The sequence below is a fragment of a genome, unplaced genomic scaffold, assembly GCF_019419815.1.
Source record: "Pyrus x bretschneideri cultivar Hongxiangsu unplaced genomic scaffold, Pyrus_bretschneideri_v1 Contig17, whole genome shotgun sequence".
Lineage (NCBI taxonomy): Eukaryota > Viridiplantae > Streptophyta > Magnoliopsida > Rosales > Rosaceae > Pyrus > Pyrus x bretschneideri.
The window spans coordinates 5,237,440-5,256,769 of NW_025999468.1; the positions used below are offsets into that span (position 1 = coordinate 5,237,440).

The 19,330-nt window shown below is 37.6% G+C and overlaps 2 protein-coding genes across 4 annotated transcripts; one reads left to right on the forward strand and one right to left on the reverse strand.

Moving 5' to 3' along the window:
* Positions 1-9,649: 9,649 nt before the first annotated feature.
* On the forward strand, positions 9,650-14,960 carry LOC103967443 (probable serine/threonine-protein kinase At1g09600). 3 transcript variants are annotated; one of them, XM_048581555.1, is made up of 8 exons: positions 9,650-11,128; positions 11,639-11,923; positions 12,207-12,524; positions 12,782-13,009; positions 13,155-13,252; positions 13,618-13,717; positions 13,808-14,095; positions 14,411-14,960. In XM_048581555.1, the coding sequence occupies exons 1-8, from the start codon at positions 10,697-10,699 to the stop codon at positions 14,537-14,539; spliced, it is 1,878 nt and encodes a 625-aa protein (XP_048437512.1). In that variant the 5' UTR covers positions 9,650-10,696; the 3' UTR covers positions 14,540-14,960. The 3 variants fall into 3 exon arrangements, with proteins under 3 accessions (XP_048437512.1, XP_048437513.1, XP_048437514.1); XM_048581556.1 differs by having other exon boundaries at positions 9,651-11,128; positions 13,811-14,095; XM_048581557.1 differs by having other exon boundaries at positions 10,947-11,085.
* Positions 14,961-15,143: 183 nt separating this feature from the next.
* Positions 15,144-18,975, reverse strand: LOC103967455. The gene is made up of 3 exons (XM_009380712.3): positions 18,472-18,975; positions 16,926-17,071; positions 15,144-16,033 (listed from the first exon to the last, which is right to left on the reverse strand). The coding sequence occupies exons 1-3, from the start codon at positions 18,731-18,733 to the stop codon at positions 15,356-15,358; spliced, it is 1,086 nt and encodes a 361-aa protein (XP_009378987.2). The 5' UTR covers positions 18,734-18,975; the 3' UTR covers positions 15,144-15,355.
* Between the last annotated feature and the right edge of the window lie 355 nt (positions 18,976-19,330).

Consider the following 19,330-nt stretch of genomic DNA (forward strand, 5'->3'; position numbering starts at 1 on the left):
ATATCACAAATCATGGAAAATTGTTGCAGTTTTTCTTCATAAATTGCATGATATGTGAATTTTTCATATGTGCTTATTAGGGGGGGGTTCAAAAAACCGAAAACAGAAAAAAACCGACAATTGAACTAAATCGAAATCGAAAAAAACCAAACCAAAACTGCCAAACCGAACCGAACCGAATCTGGCCAGTTCGATTTTGATTTTTAAGGTCCAGAAACCGGACTAGACTGAATCGAACCCAATATATATATATATATATATATATATATATATATATAAATACTCAAAAACAATGTTGGCGTCAAGGTTTGAACCCCTGACTTCCAGGTTAGGGATATTTGCTTCAAGCCAACCTGACAATAGGCTTTATGTTGATAAGTTATTTATAGGTTTCTAATATTTAATGCTTTATAAAATTTCTTAAGTTTACAAACCCTAGTCGTCACTCAATCCCACTTCAATTTTTACCTTTTCTCAAATACACTCTCTTTCTCCCCCATCCGCTGCTTCCTCTCTGCCTTTGCTTCCTCAATGTCTCTCTCTCTCTCTCTCTCTCTCATTCCTTTCTTACACCAAATCACTCTCTCTATGTGGATTTCGACGGTAGCAAGGAGGAGAGCCAAACCATAGTGGCAGTGGGGCAATCTGGGGGCACAATATGAGACTGATGGGCAGTTGATGGCAGACAAGGTTAGTCTTAGTTGGCAGCGCCATTAACAATGCACGCCATAGAAAATAAATCACCTTGGGCACTGTCTACATCTTCGAGAGGTTTGGGACTAAAAACAAACCCCCAAGGTAAAAATCTCTCCTTGCTGTTATCTAGTTCTATTAGGTTTATTTTCATGGAAAAATCAAAGAACTAACACATGCATGTGTTTTCTCTGCGAGAGCTCTCGGATCCACAACAAGAAAGTTGCACCAACACCCAATAATGTCATATCCATGGCTAATCATCCAAGTTTGTGTTCATTTGATGCAAAAGTTTTTGCATCTAGCAGATTTGTTCAAAAAAAAAAAAATCATGGAAAAAACCGAAAAAAAAAAACAGAAACTGAATCGATAAAAACCAAAACAAAAAAAATGGGCTGAACCGAACTGAATCAAAATTTCTGTTCGGTTTCGGTTTTGGCAAAAAACCAAACCGTTTCGAACCGAACCCAGCCCTAGTTCTTACTGCCTAGCCATGTACACAATTGTTAAACAAATGGATGAGAACGATGCAATTCTAAAATTCTCGTTGACTTTCTTGACAACTCTGAGACTTTCGAGATATATAGCTGTCAAGTTTTGCTACGACGTTAAGATCAACCTAAGAATCCAACCATCAATGACATGTAGAAAGAGGAGGGTAAATGGTGATGTGGATATGAGTAGAAAAGAGGAATGTTTATTGAACAAGAAAATAAAATAGAACAAATAAAGCTTATTATATATGTGACAGAACTTCAAGGTATCAAATTTCTTTTAAAAAATGAGGAAGAGATAGAAGGAAAGAGATCCAAATCCAAATTAAATAGCTTGAGTTTAACACATGTAACATTAATTCTGTATTATTGTCAATTCAATAAGTATACAAGTCTTTTTAACAAAATTAGTTTGATATATTAATTAATATCATGGTTTCAATATACTAATATCGGATTCAAAATTTTCGGTCTATTATAAAAGAGTGATTCTTATGAGTCAATATGTTTATCACACTCGGAAGATAGCCCCTTGCGAAAAATTCCTTAGGTCGATCGACCAGCCGTGATACCTATAAAAAAAGAAAAAAAAAAAAAAAAAACGAAACTTCCTAGATTTTCTGTTCCTGACATCCTGCTATTCTGTCACTTCTGTAAAAATGCTTTTTCGGTTATACTTATACAGTCCACTGACAATGACTAAGATAATCTTCTATATCTTGCGGTAAGAGGGCAGTATTGTCCATTGCACCGCCAAGTTAATTGTCTTATGAGTGTGATAAATAAATGGACTTGTATGTTGCATAAAATTTTCTTGAAATTGAAGTACGATAGTCATTGATAGCAATTGAAAGCACAAATGTGAAAATAAATATTTTTTTACCAAAAAAACATATAAATATTTCAAATTCATGAGTTTAATTCCATATCAAACTAGTTTTGTTGAAAACACTTACATATTTATTAAATTCACATTAGCATAGTATTAGTGCCATAAGTATCCAAATTAGGCTATTTAAAAACATTTTTATATATTAATATCACATTTAAACACATTTCTTTGTTTTTTGTGTATATTTTTAAGGAAATTTTAACGAAAAATTTTCGGTACTGCTCAATTTAATAAAAAATTAAAATTTTACATTAAAAAGTCAATCATAATACTATTAATTTTACTTTTTATTTTGTCCTTAAAGTTTTTCAAGTCATTAACTTTTCGTATTTTTAAAGTGTTAATAAATAATTTTTTTTTTGAACTATTTATGTCAGAAACACATTTTTTTTGAACTTTTTATGTCAGTACCGTATTTTCTGACAAAGTTTTTTTTTTTTTGAACTATTTATGTCAGAAACACATTTTCTTGAACTTTTTATGTCAGTAACATATTTTCTGACAAAGGTACTTTTGTTTTTTGTTTTAACTATTTATCTCACAAAGGTATTGACTCCTGTTTAAAAAAAAATGGAACCTCATACAAAGGGCTTCGCATCTATTTAAGTGAGCACAGGACGAGGTTTTACTTATACTTCCTCGAACACTTCCTCAATCTCACCCTTCCTCCAACACTTACTCGATCTCCCCAAAAGTTGTGAAGAACTCAAATTAAATTATTTGCATTAACATACGAAGTTATGGAATCCGACGCTAATTCTTTACGAATTTCAGCTAGGTTAGTACATTTTCTTTTTCTTTCATTCTCTCTACTTTCTAATTATTTGGTTTTACTACTCCTAATAAAGTACTTATAAGGTGATTAGCTAGGGAATTCATCCACTTACTAATTTAATTTTCTTTCCAGCATCACAAGGAAGGATATTGGTCTCCACAAATGCATTTTCTTTCTCCTCGCCATGCTAGGCGTGCTCCTACAAGTTAAATGTTCAAACTCTCACGTGTCTTCATTTGACACAGACTACGTCATTGTTTTGATGTTAATTGCTGATCTATTCGCTTATGCCGGGACATTGGCCATTGTCAAGATACTGCAAGCTTCTCACAATTCAGATCTCTATGAATTGATGAATAGAATCAGCCTTTTGTGTGGAACTTTTGCCTCGATTCTATTAACGTTCATCCTTGTTCCAAATTTTGGGTGGTTTGCTCTCGCATGCTGGGTCATATGCTTTGTGATAACTATGGTTAAGTCATATCCAACCTTGAAAAGACTTTGTACAAGTGCAACAAATGCAACTGACATGCTCCATTATGTCATTCATAAACTCAAAGAGTTGAACACGAGATTGAATGGCACAGAAGAATCCTAATCCCAAAACCAAAATGGGATACTTAATTTTTTTTGAAAGAGCGAGTAAGTTGCAGGTATTGATAAGAATAGTTAGTTTAAGATGCCTCACGGCTTAAATCTTTATCTGATGCATATTTAAATTTGTATTGACTTCAGTGGCAACAATTACCACCATGCATGTAGCCGTTGAATGGAAGTCCAAATCCCATGTAGACTTGTAGAGGTGTGTTGTGAGGAACACCACCGTTTCTATATCGGTGGACAAAGCAATAGTACAACTCTCTTATATTCAATCTTTTCGTTTATTTATTATTAAATATAGTAAAAACTGCGTCAGAGAAAATGTCTTTTTCACATAGGTGTCCAAATTGCAAATATATGTTTTACAAAAAGGAGCCCACCGAGCGCCCACTCCATTGTCTAATCCCACTATTAGTGTTTTTGCAATCAAGTCCTTTAAGAAAAACTCATCCTCCAGTTCCAGATTATACTCCATCTTGTATTGGTGTGTGTTCAAAAATCTACCGGCGTACAACAAACTTATAAATTAAAAAATAACTTGTAACATAATAACATGTCAATATATAAATTTGAAATAATAAAAACCGACACTGATTAAATTCTTCTTTCACCTCTTATCAGATTGATTGTTAAATCATCTTCTTTATTTTTTTTACATTCTGCCACACCATAAATAGTTAACAACACATAAATACCACAAATAAACATCATAAGTTGCTTACATGAGCAACGAATAATAGTAACATTTACTCAGATTCTATTAGGACAACCTCAAACTTTTATCTATAAAACATCCTCAGAGGAATTGTATCTCTTTGCTTGTGGTACAGGGAAATAAAGGTTGCAAACCTTAATGTTAACCCTCTACATGTAGAAACGTTAAGTTCAAAATATTTGTTTGTTTTATTTGGGTATTAAACAAGCTAAGATTATATACAATATAAACGCACAAAGGAGGAGGGCGGTAACAGGTCCGCAAATGCGTTTTCTTTCTCCTTCACACTAGGGTCACTCCACAGTAGCTGTGAAGATACTTCAAGCTGACAACTCGCATGTGTTGTCCTCGTCAGGTTTGGACAAAGTCAAACTATTCAAAGTGTATTTGGGTTGGCTACGGAATGAGATTCTTTTTCGATGTCACGTTTTAGAGTCTATAGATTGAGCAATCCGAACCGTCAATTCAAGAAAGAGAGATACATGAGCGTGGGATAGAAAAATTGTGTCTGAGGTGAGCTAGTAAAATAAGCTAATAGGACTGCGAAATGTAAATTACAGAATTTCAGATTGCTTGATCCATGGACTCCGGATTGTGAGCTTCAAGGAGGATCTCAATCCATTAACTACATACTTCATAAACGGGTCTCACTTACATGCACCACCACATTTCGGGCTCCGTTTTTCTCTTTCATTTATTGTGCTGCTTTTCTTGCTAGCTCCCTGTGGAGTATATTGACTTGAATTATTTTTAGTTAAATAGATAATGTTCAAGTATTGCTATGTAAATTTCTGAACTGATTTTAAGTGTTCTCTACTTTTTGTAGAAATACTCAATCCGGGATCGTAGAGACTAAAGAAACAAAGCGCACTCCTAAAGCCTAAAGGACCTGAACTTGTTTTTAAGTTTTGTTTGCCAAAAAAGAAAAGAAAAATGCAGTCCAATTTTCAAATCGGTTTAGAAAACCGTTAGGGTAAAGTATATCCATATGTTAGTTATTTGCATGAAATTAACCGCCCAGCATGCCTATACTAGTTAGGCAAACTAACGTCTTCTGCGGATTAATCTATGCTAAAACCCTTAGATTAAGAAATGTGATATCCACACATCTTATTTTGCTTTTCACACACCTTTTTTTGGCTGTTGGATTGGATGAATTGGAGAATATCAACAGGCATAAATTATTAAGAGATATGTAAGAAGTAAAATGAGATATGTGAATAACACACCCTAGAATAATACCAAAGCCAACCGGCAAACGAAAAGCCCAGACGGATACATATTATCTCTCCCTCTCTCTCTCTCGCTCCGAGACAAATCGTTCGTCTCTCTCTCTCTCTCTCTCTCTCTCTCTCTCTCTCTCCGAGACAAAAGTTCCTCTCTCGCGCTTTTGAGATAAACGTCAAACATATTTTCTTATAATTTCTTCCTCAACAAATTTATCATACATCATCCCAACTCTAGATAAATGATTTAAAAAACATGCAAAAGTTTCAATAGAGCCAAACACAACAAACACACGACATATCCATATACACACACACTTAGCTGCTCAGTGCCCAAAACACAAATACATGCAATATTTCATATAAGATGATGTTTGGGAGATTAATTTTTAAACCGAATTTGCAGAATATGTGATGTGTCACCAATAGAAAATAAGCATGTTCATCAACACTTTAGTATACTAATAATATAATCATCAATAATCACGTCATATGATTTACAAAATATAATTTAAATAGATGGTCTCTTTAGCATTATCCTTTAAAGTATACGTAAAAAATCTTAGCTACAACGTACAGCTGGAAACTAAAGCAGTGAGCCTCCACATCAGCACAAGACCGTCAACATAACTAAACTGAATCATAGCTGATACAATTGAGGCACATGTAACACTCCAACTGAGTAGTCTCTCAAGGGAACCATTCAAGTTGAATTACAGCTTGTCACCCCTCAATGAGCCTTGCCCGCCAAGGGAACTATTCAAGTTTGGGTCACCGGGTGTTGTGTCTGCAATTGATGTGAACGATGTTCCTCTGAATAAATCTGCATGGAGTAACTTGTGAACAAAATATAATTTCTCTCCAGCCTCCAGGGGCTAAGGTACAAAGAAAGCCGACAAGGAAGATTGCATTAGCTCGAAGCTGTGTCACTTTGCAATGGTGAGTCTTCCAAAGAAAGTGAATGTTCTCGTCTGCTGAAAATAGATTCCTTACAGAACATTTCTGTGCAGTGTGTGAATCGAGCTGATTTGAGAAATGGCCATTCTCAAGGTCTTATTCCGGATTCCTTTCCATTAATGCATGGCCGTGATGCTGAGAATGGCTACTCTGCTAGAATTGCGTTTGATAAGAGTGATATGGTTCAGGGTCCTCTGCCACGCGCATGTAGAGAGGAACTGAAAGCAGATGGTCTGGTTCTAGACAAGGGATTTTCAAATGAGAATTCTGGTTTAAGACCCCAAATAGATTTATATAGATGTTTAACTGCCGCTTCTCCAATTATGAGGACGGAAACTGTGATAGATTTGGAGGCACCGGTAGTAGTTGAAACAGATATTTTTGAGGAAGATTCCATTGAAAGAAGAGGTAAGGACTCACCTCATGAGGGCCTTATCAGAGTAGCAGCTGAGGCTCTAGTTGCCATCTCATCGTCTCAAACTCCCAATATGCAGGACAATGTCACTGGTCACAAAATGGATTCTTCGCAAAACGACTCCCTTCTTTGGTTTGCAAAAACAATTTCTTCGTGTGATGGAAATCTTGACAATGGAAGTGCGGCAGAGGTTAAGCGAACTGACAGTGAAGAGTCATTTCCTGATGTGACGAATTACTTTGAGCACATGACATTAAACTTGGTGGAAACCAAGGAAGAGTGGCCCTGCTATGTACTTCCAAATTCAGACAACCTAATGGAAGTGACATTGTCAAAACAGCCACGAAGAGGTCAATCAAGGAGAGGGAGGCAGCGGAAGGACTTCCAGAGAGATGTATTTCCCGGTCTTGTTTCTTTGTCAAGAAATGAGGTGACTGATGATCTTCAAATAATTGAAGGGTTGATTAGGGAATCTGGTGGGAGTTGGCAGTCAAGTTTGTCACAAAGAAATTCCAGTAAGGGTGGTAAGGGAAGGGGGAGGAAGCGTATTGGACACTCTAGTTAGAATCTAAGATGTCACACTATGATAAGTTCTAGTAATATTATGTGGATGTTGATAAGATATAATTAATTTTTAATTATATTGAATTAATTATTTAGGCCTATTCGACATTGTTATAATTAAATAGGATTAGGCTTTATATAATTAAAAGAGGTCCAAGCCGCAAGCTCGAGGTGCTAAGTTATTGCTCTTGACGCATGGGACAAACCCAAGATGTTAAGGCCTTAGTGACGTGCGCTAAGGGGGTGCGGCAAGGGGTCTATACATACCCATTGTGTGTCCCTGAAAACCCTAGTGCAAAAGTGCAATTAGTTTTGTCTCTCAGAGGAAAAAGAGAGAAAATTCCTAAGCCAAAAACACCTTAGTGCCTCCCATTTTATTGATGCAAATGAGAAATAATGCTAGCATATTTAAATTCAATCACTTAATCATCCACTAGTAGATTTATCAGTGTGAATGCTTCAAGAGGCTCAACACTCAGGGAGCTTCACATGATCAATCATAGAGAAGAACATGACAAGCAAGGAATGATCCAATCATGTGGCATGCACATGATTAGAAATAATACTTTAAGACCTCTGCAAGTAATCGATTGCCATAGCGATTTTTCCTCTCCAACCTACTGTGTCCCACTCACAAGTAAATTCTAATATACCATAATACTAAGTGACATTCTTTTACAAACTAATAGATCTTTAGTTCTACAAAATTTGTTTAGAGGGATAATACGTGTGTCATCATGGGGTGACTTACTTGTCTCCCCCTCTGACGATTAACGAACTTTTGTCATCTGAACATCATAAGATGAACTGTTCATTATATTTATCATCATCATCTAAAGATCAGATATGCAAAAAATCATTCAATTTATAGATCGTTTAGCATTCTCATGATGAACCGTTCATTTATTTTATGCATATGAACGGTTAAAAGAAATCTAAATTAAATAATTGTTTGCATATACATTCTTTAGATGACGGTAAAGAGAACGAATGATTCAACTTATGATGTTCGAACGGTAAAAGTTCGTTAATCAATAAGCGGTTGGACAAGTAAGTCCCCTTACGACCATGAGAACACAAGCATTGTCCTTAGAAGAATACATGGCATAGTGAAAGAAAAAAAAAAGAATAAGAAAAAAAAACGGTAAAATGAAAACAAAGAAAAAGAATAATACTGACTAGAACAGATAACCGTACAACGAGTTCCAAGAAGATGAAAAGTAAGACAGGACAGGCAATGGAAGACATTTAGGCCCTGTTTGACAAATCGGATAAAAGATCGGATAGGATTAGTTATACGGACTAGGATGTTTGGCGTTCACTCGTACTAAATAAGCGTCGGATTAATTTAACCGGTCGGATTTGATAACACGGTATACACCGCTTAATAAAACCAACCAAAACGCCCGGATTATTTAGTCGGGGAAGAAGAATATGGGAGAGAAAGGGAGGGAGTTTGGGGGGTGTGGCGGAGAGAGCTGGGGAACAATTATTTGGGATTCTTCTGCAGTCAGGGAAGAAGAAGGGAGAGAGAGGGAGGGTGTTTGGGGGGTGCGGGGAGATCTGGGAACAAAAAAATGATTTCACTTTTAAAATTTTTTTTTTTTTTAAGTTTGATTCCTCTATCTAGTATAATACCAAACACAATATAAATAATATGGTCACTAGTCCGATATTGCACCAAACACCCGACTAATTTAGTCAGTACTATCCGGTGGCTATTTATCCTATCCGAAATAAATAATCAGTACAGTTCAAGCTGCTAAATGAGGCCTTACATTTTGAAGGTAGCCCTCTTCTCACATTGTGGGTAAATTTATTTTTGGGGTAATTCTCAATACTATCCAAATCTTTCTCGATTAGAATTCCACTTCTTTCTGCAGCCGTACGTTTTACAGAGTATAATTATCAGCAGAGCAAGTGATGATCATTTTAGAGCTAGAGTGGGATTGAGGAAAACAAATTCTAAATGCAAAGTTCTTCGGGGAAACAAACCATGCTGATACAAAAACGCATAATTGGGTTTGATTAAAAGTTTAATAAATTTAAGTAGTTTTTTTATTTTTTGAATGGATGTAACAAAAATTTACATATTGAATTAGGTTTGCGAGTATAGTTTAAATAGTAAATTTTAATTTAAAAAAAAAAAGTATCAATAGTTTAATTAAAAATAAATTAAATGTAGAAATAAGTTATATGAATTGAAATAAAATTTCCCGTCAATAAATATATAGTCGAACCTACTTAGTAAGAAAATGTTTTGTTGTTTTATATACGTAGCCAAATAACATTAGGCAACGCACATCCTCATGAAAGATTAAAGCATGCAATGCAGTTCTTTTGCTATCATGCAACCAAACGGGAGACCAAAATCCATCAACTTACTCCATCGTTTCTCACTCCCTGTCTTTCTCCTCGCTCTCTCTCTACACGTCTTCCTTCTGAACCTGTGGATCGATGCTTCTCGCACGTCTCTCTCTCTCCTACAACAGCTCAGCTGGAGAGAGAGGGAGAGAGTCAGACCCTCCTTCCTGTCAAAACCCCAAAAACCTTCGGTCCCTCGCGTTTCTCGGGGCCATGTCCGCACGCAAATCTCTATCTCTCTCCGCCCACCTCCAAATCACAACTCACTTCCTCCCCCTACCCTCATTTTTTCCCTCTCTTTTTTCATTTTTTCATTTTTTTTGGGACTTTCCATCCATGTCCTCCTCTCCTTTCTCCCCTCCCTACTTTCTGGTTTCTCAATCAACATACCAAAATCAATTTAATTATTTTTATTATCGTAGGGAATTAATTGATAATTAGAAGAAAAAGAATCAGAAAAATCTGCCAGCCAGCCAGCCAGAACTTCTCTGCATCCCACCAGCACTTCATTTCTTCATTTTCTGGTGCAGGGATTTCTGGTCTGGATTTTTGGGTCTCCCATTTCTGGAGCTCCAATCTTTTGTGTACATTAATTCATTCTTCCTTCTATAAAACAACATCCAAGTTTTGTTTATCAAGTTTTGACATTTGGGATTGGATAATTTTCTCACCTTCCAATTTTGTGCTGCATTTTTTTTTATAGGGAAAGAGAGAGTTTTTCCTTCCCCATTTCCTGGATTTTGATATTTTGTGGAATTTGGGTATGTGGGTAGGGATCAAATGCTTATAGATATGTGAATTCAGGTTACTTTTTTGGGATGAAAAAGGGATACCCAGATTGAGAATTTGTGGAGAAATGATGGATTGAGGAGGGAAACTCTTGGTTTCCCAGAAAATGCAGGTAACCTATTTGATTAAAGCTCTCACTCAAACAATTTGCGGAAAGGGGTGATTATTTTGGAAGAAATAGAAAACAGGGGATTTGGGGAGTTGATAAAATTATGGGCTGTCTTTGCTCGAAAGCAACATCGGAAGAGGGAAAGGTGGAGCAATCTGAGACAGTAGAACGCCCGTTGAAGGATTATTCGGTTCAGTTGATTGCTCCTACTCCCTCATTGAGAGATGACTTTGTCACAGAAGTAGGTGGTGGTGGTGATGGGGCTGAGGTATCAGTGCGCAGGTCATCAAGAACAGCCTCAAAAGCAAATGTGGGGAACAATGGTAGTAAGAATGAAGACCATCAAAGAGGGGCAACACTGGGTTTAGGAGCAAGTGGAAGGCAAACGGTGATGTCTAGGATAGTGAGCATGCCGCATGGGGCACAAGGAGAACAAACTGCTGCTGGATGGCCATCATGGCTAACTTCTGTTGCTGGAGATGCCATCAAAGGGTGGGTGCCTCGACGGGCAGACTCCTTTGAAAAGTTAGACAAAGTTAGTTCTAATTGTTGCTTCCCTACTGCCTCTTATTAGTGCTTTAAATGCTTGCATCAATTCTCTCTTTGTCTTGTCGTTTCCCTATAGAGTTTTGGTATTTCTAGTTAATGAATTTTGAAATGTGCTTTTGCCTAAATCTGAAACAGTAATTCTGTCATTGACCCAAAAAAGAAACGGTAATTCTGTCATGATATTTACAGAAAGCTGCATCTATCATGTTCGGGAGATAGTACTAAGTTGAATTCTTATGCTCTGATTCGTGCATTATTAATTACTTTTAAATGGATATCAGTTTCGCGCGAAGTTAAGATAGAATAGTATCATGTGCATGTTTTGGATTTGTGGATTTTACATTTGATATGAAAAACGGTAGACTCAAATTGACGCTATATGTACTTGGTAGCTATGTAATTTATTGTGTTAGATGGGGTTTGTAGGTGCACTCTAGACAAGAGTGTTTGTCTTAGGGTGAAGTATTTTAAACATCAATTGATGCTTTCTTTGCAGATTGGACAAGGAACTTATAGTAGTGTATACAAGGCTCGCGACCTGGAAACTGGTAAAATCGTTGCATTGAAGAAAGTAAGATTCGTAAATATGGACCCAGAAAGTGTTCGTTTTATGGCAAGAGAAATCTATATATTACGTAGACTTGATCACCCAAATGTTATGAAGCTCGAGGGTCTAGTCACTTCAAGAATGTCATGCAGCTTATACCTTGTCTTCGAGTATATGGAGCATGACCTTGCTGGTCTAGCGGCAACACGTGGCATCAAGTTTACTGAACCGCAGGTACTCTCTCTTCGAGTATATGGATCCCTTTCTCTTGTACCATTCTCCAGTTTCTGTTTATTTCTTTTTTGAGAAATTACTTGTTGGCTGCAAAAAACGAATAAGTATTTCAAGAATTACTAATGTTTGAATTTTGTGCTTCTAATATCTGGTTTGTACGTTCTATTTTCTTCCATTGAAATCATAGTTTTATATCTTAATTTCTATAAATTTTGAGCTAAAGTGTACTTGTTGCACTGCAACCAAATATTCTGTGATAATAACTTGTGTGTTTGAATTGCAGATAAAATGTTATATGCAACAACTGCTTCGCGGACTTGAATACTGTCATAGTCGAGGTGTACTGCACCGAGATATCAAGGGTTCAAATCTTTTACTTGACAATAATGGAGCTCTCAAGATCGGCGACTTTGGTCTGGCGACCTTTTATGAGCCTGACCAAAACCAGGCATTAACTAGTCGTGTTGTGACTCTGTGGTATAGGGCACCTGAACTTTTACTTGGTTCTACTGAGTATGGAGTTTCTATAGATCTATGGAGCACTGGCTGTATCCTTGCGGAAATGTATGCTGGAAAGCCTATCATGCCCGGCAGAACAGAGGTAAAATTGACAATCTGTAAGATAACTTATTTTTCATTCCTAGTTTCATGAGTTTCCTCATTTTTGCTGTAACTAAGTCACCGCTGGGTCCGATAAGTGCATAATACCGGACATGAATAATTAGTCCTTCCAGAATAAGTTACAAATGAGTCTAATCTTCTAGTTTTATATATTTATTCATACAAATTTTCCATAAGTTTAGTATTAGTTCTAAAATTAAGTCTTCAGTGTTTTGAAAAAATGTTGCTGTTATTCAGGTGGAACAAATGCATAAAATTTTTAAGCTTTGTGGTTCGCCATCTGAGGAATTCTGGAAGAAAACAAAGTTACCCCTTGCAACTAGTTTCAAACCTCAACAACCTTACAAGCGTCGTATTGCTGATACTTTCAAAGACGTCCCTCCTTCAGCTTTGGAGCTTATTGAAAAACTCCTTGCAATAGAACCAGAGACTCGGGGATCGGCTGCTTCCGCGCTTAGTAGTGAGGTAAATTTGAGCTTCTCCTTTTAATACTATAGCCATGTGCCTTCATGATGGTTTCTAATACTATCGACATTCCATGATTTCATTTGCTAATATGGTTCGTGTAAATATTGCTCATGTATCTTTTATCTGGCTCTTTTTATTGCAGTTCTTCAGTACACATCCTCTACCTTGTGATCCCTCAGATCTGCCAAAATATCGTCCGAGCAAAGAGTTTGATGCAAAGCTTCGGGATGAGGAAAAACGGTACTTCTCTAAGAGGCTTTCATTTCTTTGACTCTCTTTCATGTACATATTGAAGAGATATGTACACCAAAGAGAATATTAACAACTCGATTCCTTTTCCATCAGTTTCAATTACGATATTGCACTTGTCCTGATATAAATCCTTCCCTAAAACAGTAAATTGGTATATAGTACGTTCAGAGGTAGGCGTATATTAAACATGTAGTTGAGGCAGGCTGTGATGGGTACTTAGAAATATATAAGTGAATGACATGGTTGCCTATAGCAGAAAATAATATCAGATAAGCTGTAACTAAAGATAAATAACTCCGCAGAATGATCTGAAGCCTAGATTAAAAAATTCATCTTCTTTTCTTAAATTTCAGACGAAAAGCCGATGCAATTAAGGGGCGTGGTCCTGAATCTGTTAGAAGGGGTTCAAGAGATACCAAGGCACCATCGCCAGAATTTAATGCCCAGGGAGAGGTATAAAAACGTATTTGATACATCTACCATTTATTTAATTGTCGATGCTATATATTTGGAGCTTCACTCTTTTGGCTAACATAAACTTAGCAGGGACAGAGAAACCGGAAAACCACAGGTCACAAGTACATGTCACAGCGAGATACTGTCTCCAGCTTTGCAATGGAACCACATGGAGGAGCTAGGTCAAATGGGTACTCTCATTGTAGTACAATGGTACACCCTAGCGCAGTAGGATCGTCATTGAATAAGACAGCAGGTTCTACAAATAGGCCAGAGCTAAGGTCACAGAGATCTCATATGCCTCAAGCTGCAGCAGACTTATTAAGTTCTTCGAGTAAGAAAAAAGAGACTCTGGCTGGCAAAGAATCCAGAACAGTAAGTAACTGTTTTTCGTCACTCACTTCACCTTCTTAAGCTTTTATTCTTTCAAAGTTTTTGGCTAATCATGGATTGTAGAGTTAGCTAATGATCTCTTGATCTTTGCCCCGCTTGTTAAAATAAGTTTAGACACGTTTTTGAGCAATGGAGCATAATTTACGAAAGAATGCACATGCTTTCAGTGATATTGATCACACGCGCTTTTCTTCGTTCCTCTTCTTTTCAGATTCTTTTCTGTTTGTAATATTATGTTCTCGTACGAAAGTAGTCCTGAATAGTGAATAATGAACTAACTTATGTGTATTGTTTCAGGGCTATGTACCTAAGAACAGAATCCATTGCTCTGGACCATTGGTGCCTCCGGGGGGAAATCTTGAGGACATGCTCAAAGAGCACGAAAGACAAATCCAGCAGGCTGTACGTAAAGCACGAGCACGTTGACAAAGGCCAGGACCAATGAAAACCTTTGATGATGACCATTAAAGACATATCTCGGTGATCCTGAACGGTTGATATTCTGCCGCCTCTTCTATAACCATGCTGATCTGCTCAGTGCTCAATAGAAACAGCTGCTTGCACCCGCCAAGTTTGCTAATTAACTACAAAAACCAGCGAGAAATGTCAGCATGGAGGCTTAGCGAAGATGAAGGTGGTCATATGTTCAGAAAGGCGATGCAATGGGGTGGACGATATTCTGGTGTACCGCGTAAATGAGAACCGAGAAGGAGCTTTTGGTTTTTTGTTGGTTGCTGGACAATTTATAGGTTTGGGGCTTTCGCCTTGTACAGTACAGAGGAAGGATGTTGTTTATGTACATTGTAAGATAACAATTTTCTTCTCTGAACGATCATTTTTCTTGTAAGAAGAGAAAACGCTTGACATCATGTTTCGTGCAATAACGCCTTAATCAATCTGTGGTTGTCTCGCGATCGATACCGAGTTTTTTCAATCGCTACTGAACTGAAGACTCAGTAGTAAAGTTCCAAATAATTTGCTGACGAAGAGCCTCTGCAGTGCATATAGAGGATATTTTGCATACAAAAACTATAAATAGCACAACTTTATTGGGTTAAAAAATAAATACAAAGGGAAGGGCGAAAGGAAAAGGAAGAAATGAAACAAGACAAGATGTACTAGTTTGGAAAGCCAGCAAACTTTCTGTACAATTGGCTTAAACATATAAATCGACTGCACGACTCGACTTAGAATCTAGAACTAGGTTTTGTTTAGTGAGCACGAATAGGCTCATAAGCTAAGCTACATATCCTGCCTCGGCTTTCGACTCAATTCAGAATACCGGCCACCCATTTCCTGCAAAATTTCTTCCCACAAACTTTCTTCTGAGGACTCTGATGAAGCCCCAAAAATCAAATTTGAGCTGCAGGCAGCTACATACCAATAATCCGATTCAATCTCCTCTGCCAACTGATCCAGCTGCCACCCAGCATAGCCGACAAAGAATCTGAAATCCTGAGGCTTAAGAATACCCTTCTTTACTAGCGCTGCAGCTTCATCCAGGCTGTTACGAGCACCAAAACAAAGCCCAGGGATCACCTCTTCAAACCCAGGAAGGTTTGACTTGCCCCCGCTTTTTAACAAAAACATGCTTGCCTCAAGAGGCCCACCAAAATGCAACGAACAATCAGAAAATGTGGTTGCAAGATCAAGATTTGTGGGCTTCATGTGTCTAATCTTTTTATGGAGTGGCCTGTTGATAACAACTCCAAATGGTCCCTCTTCTGGATGTCTGCTTCCTGATCTGAGGAGGAGAACAACAGTTCTTTCAAAGGTGCGAACCCCATCAAGCTTTTCTGTGGCAACGAGGACACAGCCTGTCTCTGGAACGGAAATAGGATGAGCCCACTTCAGGCCTAGAGGTTTTGACTGGTGGGGTTCCCCACCTTGGTTCTGAGCATCAGGCTCAGCCTTTTCTTCCTGTTGAAAGATTCCAGAGTAAACTTGACAATTAATGGAGGATCATCATTAGAAATGTTTACATAAGACAATTAGTAAAGGATCATCATTAGAAATGTTTACGATAAGGACGCTAGAATTACTAACATCGTGTGTGGACCAAAAACCTTACAAGGGCACTCATTTGCTCCAGCCATTAGATTTGTTCAATATTGGACTTGAGATGCATATAATCAAAATGAGGAAGAAAACTCGCTCACTATATATGGGCTGAAGCCCTCATAACCAAAAGGCCACAGACCAATACCAGATATGAAGAAGTCTATGGTAGGGTATCAAAACTTCTACAGAGCTGTCTGTCACCATCAACTTTGAGGACTAATAAAAATGAAATACATGAAAGGGAGACAAGACATTTTTGATAAGAATCAAAATTTTTATTAACAAAGAACAAACGAAAAACATGGAAAACTAGTCCAGCAGTACACAACTGTCGAGGAAGCTGGAGATTTGCTTTGTGTGTACTCTTGTCGAGTGATATTTGTGATATGATTGGCCTGTGTGGGTGAGTTTTGGTTTCCATAAAATCAGGGGTATGCGTGAGGGTCGCATGGTGCCTTTGGGTGTTGTTGTTTAATTTTCAACCTAGGAAACCAACTATGTCAGCTCAGTTGGGTCTCATAACCAACCAAACCAACCGATCACCTACAAACTGAAAAGATCAACACTTGAACTAACCCATAACAAGATGATTCAAAATTCAGTAAGTCTTATTATCACCTTGAAAAATAAAAACGATTAACTAAATAAGGGAAGAGTAGTGAAAATATATTGATGAGTATTATATAGAACATGATAATTATGCATTTTAGTTTCAAAGGACATTAGCCCTTCAGGAAAGTAAAACTTTTACCTGCTCCATAGTATATAGCCTTGCTCTGACCTCTCTCCAGTCCGACTTTATCTGACAATTTTTCTGGGATGAAGTGTCATTGAAGTTTTCAGAAGAATCGTTTTCTTGTTCACTATCACCTTCTGGAATAGATCGGTCATCATTTCCTGTAAACCCAATAGAAAAAATTATTTGTGATGCAAGTAGTTATAAGTTGTAACAAATAAAAGAGAGAAATTTACAAGTAAACCACTGGTACCATGCTCAATGAAAGTAAGTAACATGTGAGAACTAAAAACCTACATTCACGTATGCATACAGACATAAAGAAATGATGCGCATAAGTCGTGTACCCACACAGATAGATAGATAACTAAGAACTAACACCTATCATATTTATATTGCTTTTTAGCTTTTTACCGAAAGGTGAATTAAATGGAGGACAAAAGCAAAACTTTTATACCCAAAGTCATTTAAAAAGACAACCCCAATAAAGAATCATTTGAAAAGATAGTCTCAATCACAGCTCTAGCTTCAACAGATTTCTTTTTTCTGAAAAAATCACCATAGCATATGGACCAATGTATCGATTCCTACAATTTCTTCTTCTTATTTCAATTATATATAGCTCCCCTAGCATTGACTATATGAATGCTTTATTCAGTTATCATGAAGGGGTTAAGAATTGACATGTAAGTGTGGAAATCGGTTGCAGTGCTAAAAGACTTCTTCTTTCTATCGTGAAGTGCACACTGACACAATTCCAAAAGGGTATAGGAGAAGAAAACAACTGGATTAACAAAGAAACTATTCATTTAATCATATGTGTAGTGTACTCAAGAGTAAAATAGCAAGAGGTTTGAGTGTAAGTTCAGGGATGAATACTAAACTTGAGTGTAAGTTCAGGGATGAATTCCAAAACTTGAGTGTAAATTTAGGGACGAATTCTGTTTGTACCATACCTCACCAGCCCCTATACTACTGAGCACAAGTCAACTTTACACCTTCAGGGTCTACTGAAGTATTTGTGCTGAGGCACCCCTGCCAAACAGGATCAAACTATCCTCTCAGACACATAGGAGCTGGGTGCACAGATGATTATCCTAGTTTAACCGACTTACCGGCTCAGACCACAAATTTAGGTGCACAGATGATTATCCTAGTTTAGCCGACTTAACAGCTCAGACCACAAATTTATCTTGTCCGTCCAATCCATGTAAAGATTTGCAAGGAACCAACCTAGTCTGATGCCAAAGTGATACCCATATGACCTAGGGACAACCCAGTCCCTCCATCCTACAATGGAGGGGGATATTCTGCTTTCTATGACCGTAGATTCCACATCTACACTCTAGCTCCCCGGTAACCAAACATAACAGAAAATCAAACTTGACAACTTTGAAATTTCAAATGTCAAACGGTATTCATATATCACGGCGATCGCACCCCACATACACAAATCAAAGCAAAACAAAATCAAACACATCAAAATCAAAGAAGTCAAAATTCACAGCGACCAATCAAATGTAAATTGCAATTCAATTTAATTCCAGCTGAGAGAGCAAACCTGACGAAGACGAAGAGTTGGACGAATTGCCCTGATTGTTCTTCTTCCCCATGGCTCTGACAACCGAAGAACGAAACCCATTAGACGAAATCCTGCGCTTCAAATTCAAGACCCCAATCTTGAAATCCTTCCCGTCTTCAACGCCAACCCAGGAAGGCCGCACATGTACAAAATTCCACGAAATGGGTTTCTCAGAAAACGAGTTTCTGAGTAGAAAAGGGCTTCTGCCGATGTTCTTCGCCTGCACGGGCCACAGATCCATGGCAGCCTCGCCGGAAGATGAGTTTTCCAGGAAGAAGAAAATAGGAGTCGGGAGAGTGAATTTACTGTTCTTCTCAACGATGGAAACGATGAGAGAGAGAGAGAGTGTGTGTGGAGGGTGAGAAAATCGATAACGGATATAAGAATTGCAAAACAAACAAAACGGGGAGAGACCAATCAGAAACGAGAGGAGAGAGTTGAGAGCGACGGTGTGAAGCAGAGAATATGCTTTTAGATTAACCCAATTCTGCGTGTGTGAGACGGTGACGGACTTGGGCTGCACAGCCTCTGTGATTTTAGTGTGGCACATTTTAGGCGAATCTGTGAAAAAGTGTCTGCGCGGTGGAGTAGGATTATCTCTTTTCATATTCTCTTCTCGTTCTTTTCTCTCTTTTCACATGTTGCTTTTTGTATTAGTGTTTTTATAAAAAAAAAAATCAATATAAAATATTGACGTGATTTAATCGTAACAGTTCAAATAAGAAATGAAAGAAGAGGAGAGAGTTTAGGGGGAAAAAGAATCCTCCTCACTGCGTGGTGGCGGGCAAACTCACGGGCAGTTGCAATTGCTGCACCATGTCATCTCTTAATGGAGAAA

Coding starts and splice junctions, on each gene's coding strand:
- LOC103967443 (XM_048581555.1), top strand. CDS start 10,697: ATGGGCTGTCTTTGCTCGAAAGCAACATCGGAAGAGGGAAAGGTGGAG. Junction 12,525..12,781: donor TCATGCCCGGCAGAACAGAG/GTAAAATTGACA, acceptor GCTGTTATTCAG/GTGGAACAAATGCATAAAAT. Junction 14,096..14,410: donor CTGGCAAAGAATCCAGAACA/GTAAGTAACTGT, acceptor GTATTGTTTCAG/GGCTATGTACCTAAGAACAG.
- LOC103967455 (XM_009380712.3), bottom strand. CDS start 18,733: ATGGATCTGTGGCCCGTGCAGGCGAAGAACATCGGCAGAAGCCCTTTT. Junction 17,072..18,471: donor CAACTCTTCGTCTTCGTCAG/GTTTGCTCTCTC, acceptor TTGGGTTTACAG/GAAATGATGACCGATCTATT. Junction 16,034..16,925: donor GGCTATATACTATGGAGCAG/GTAAAAGTTTTA, acceptor ATCTTTCAACAG/GAAGAAAAGGCTGAGCCTGA.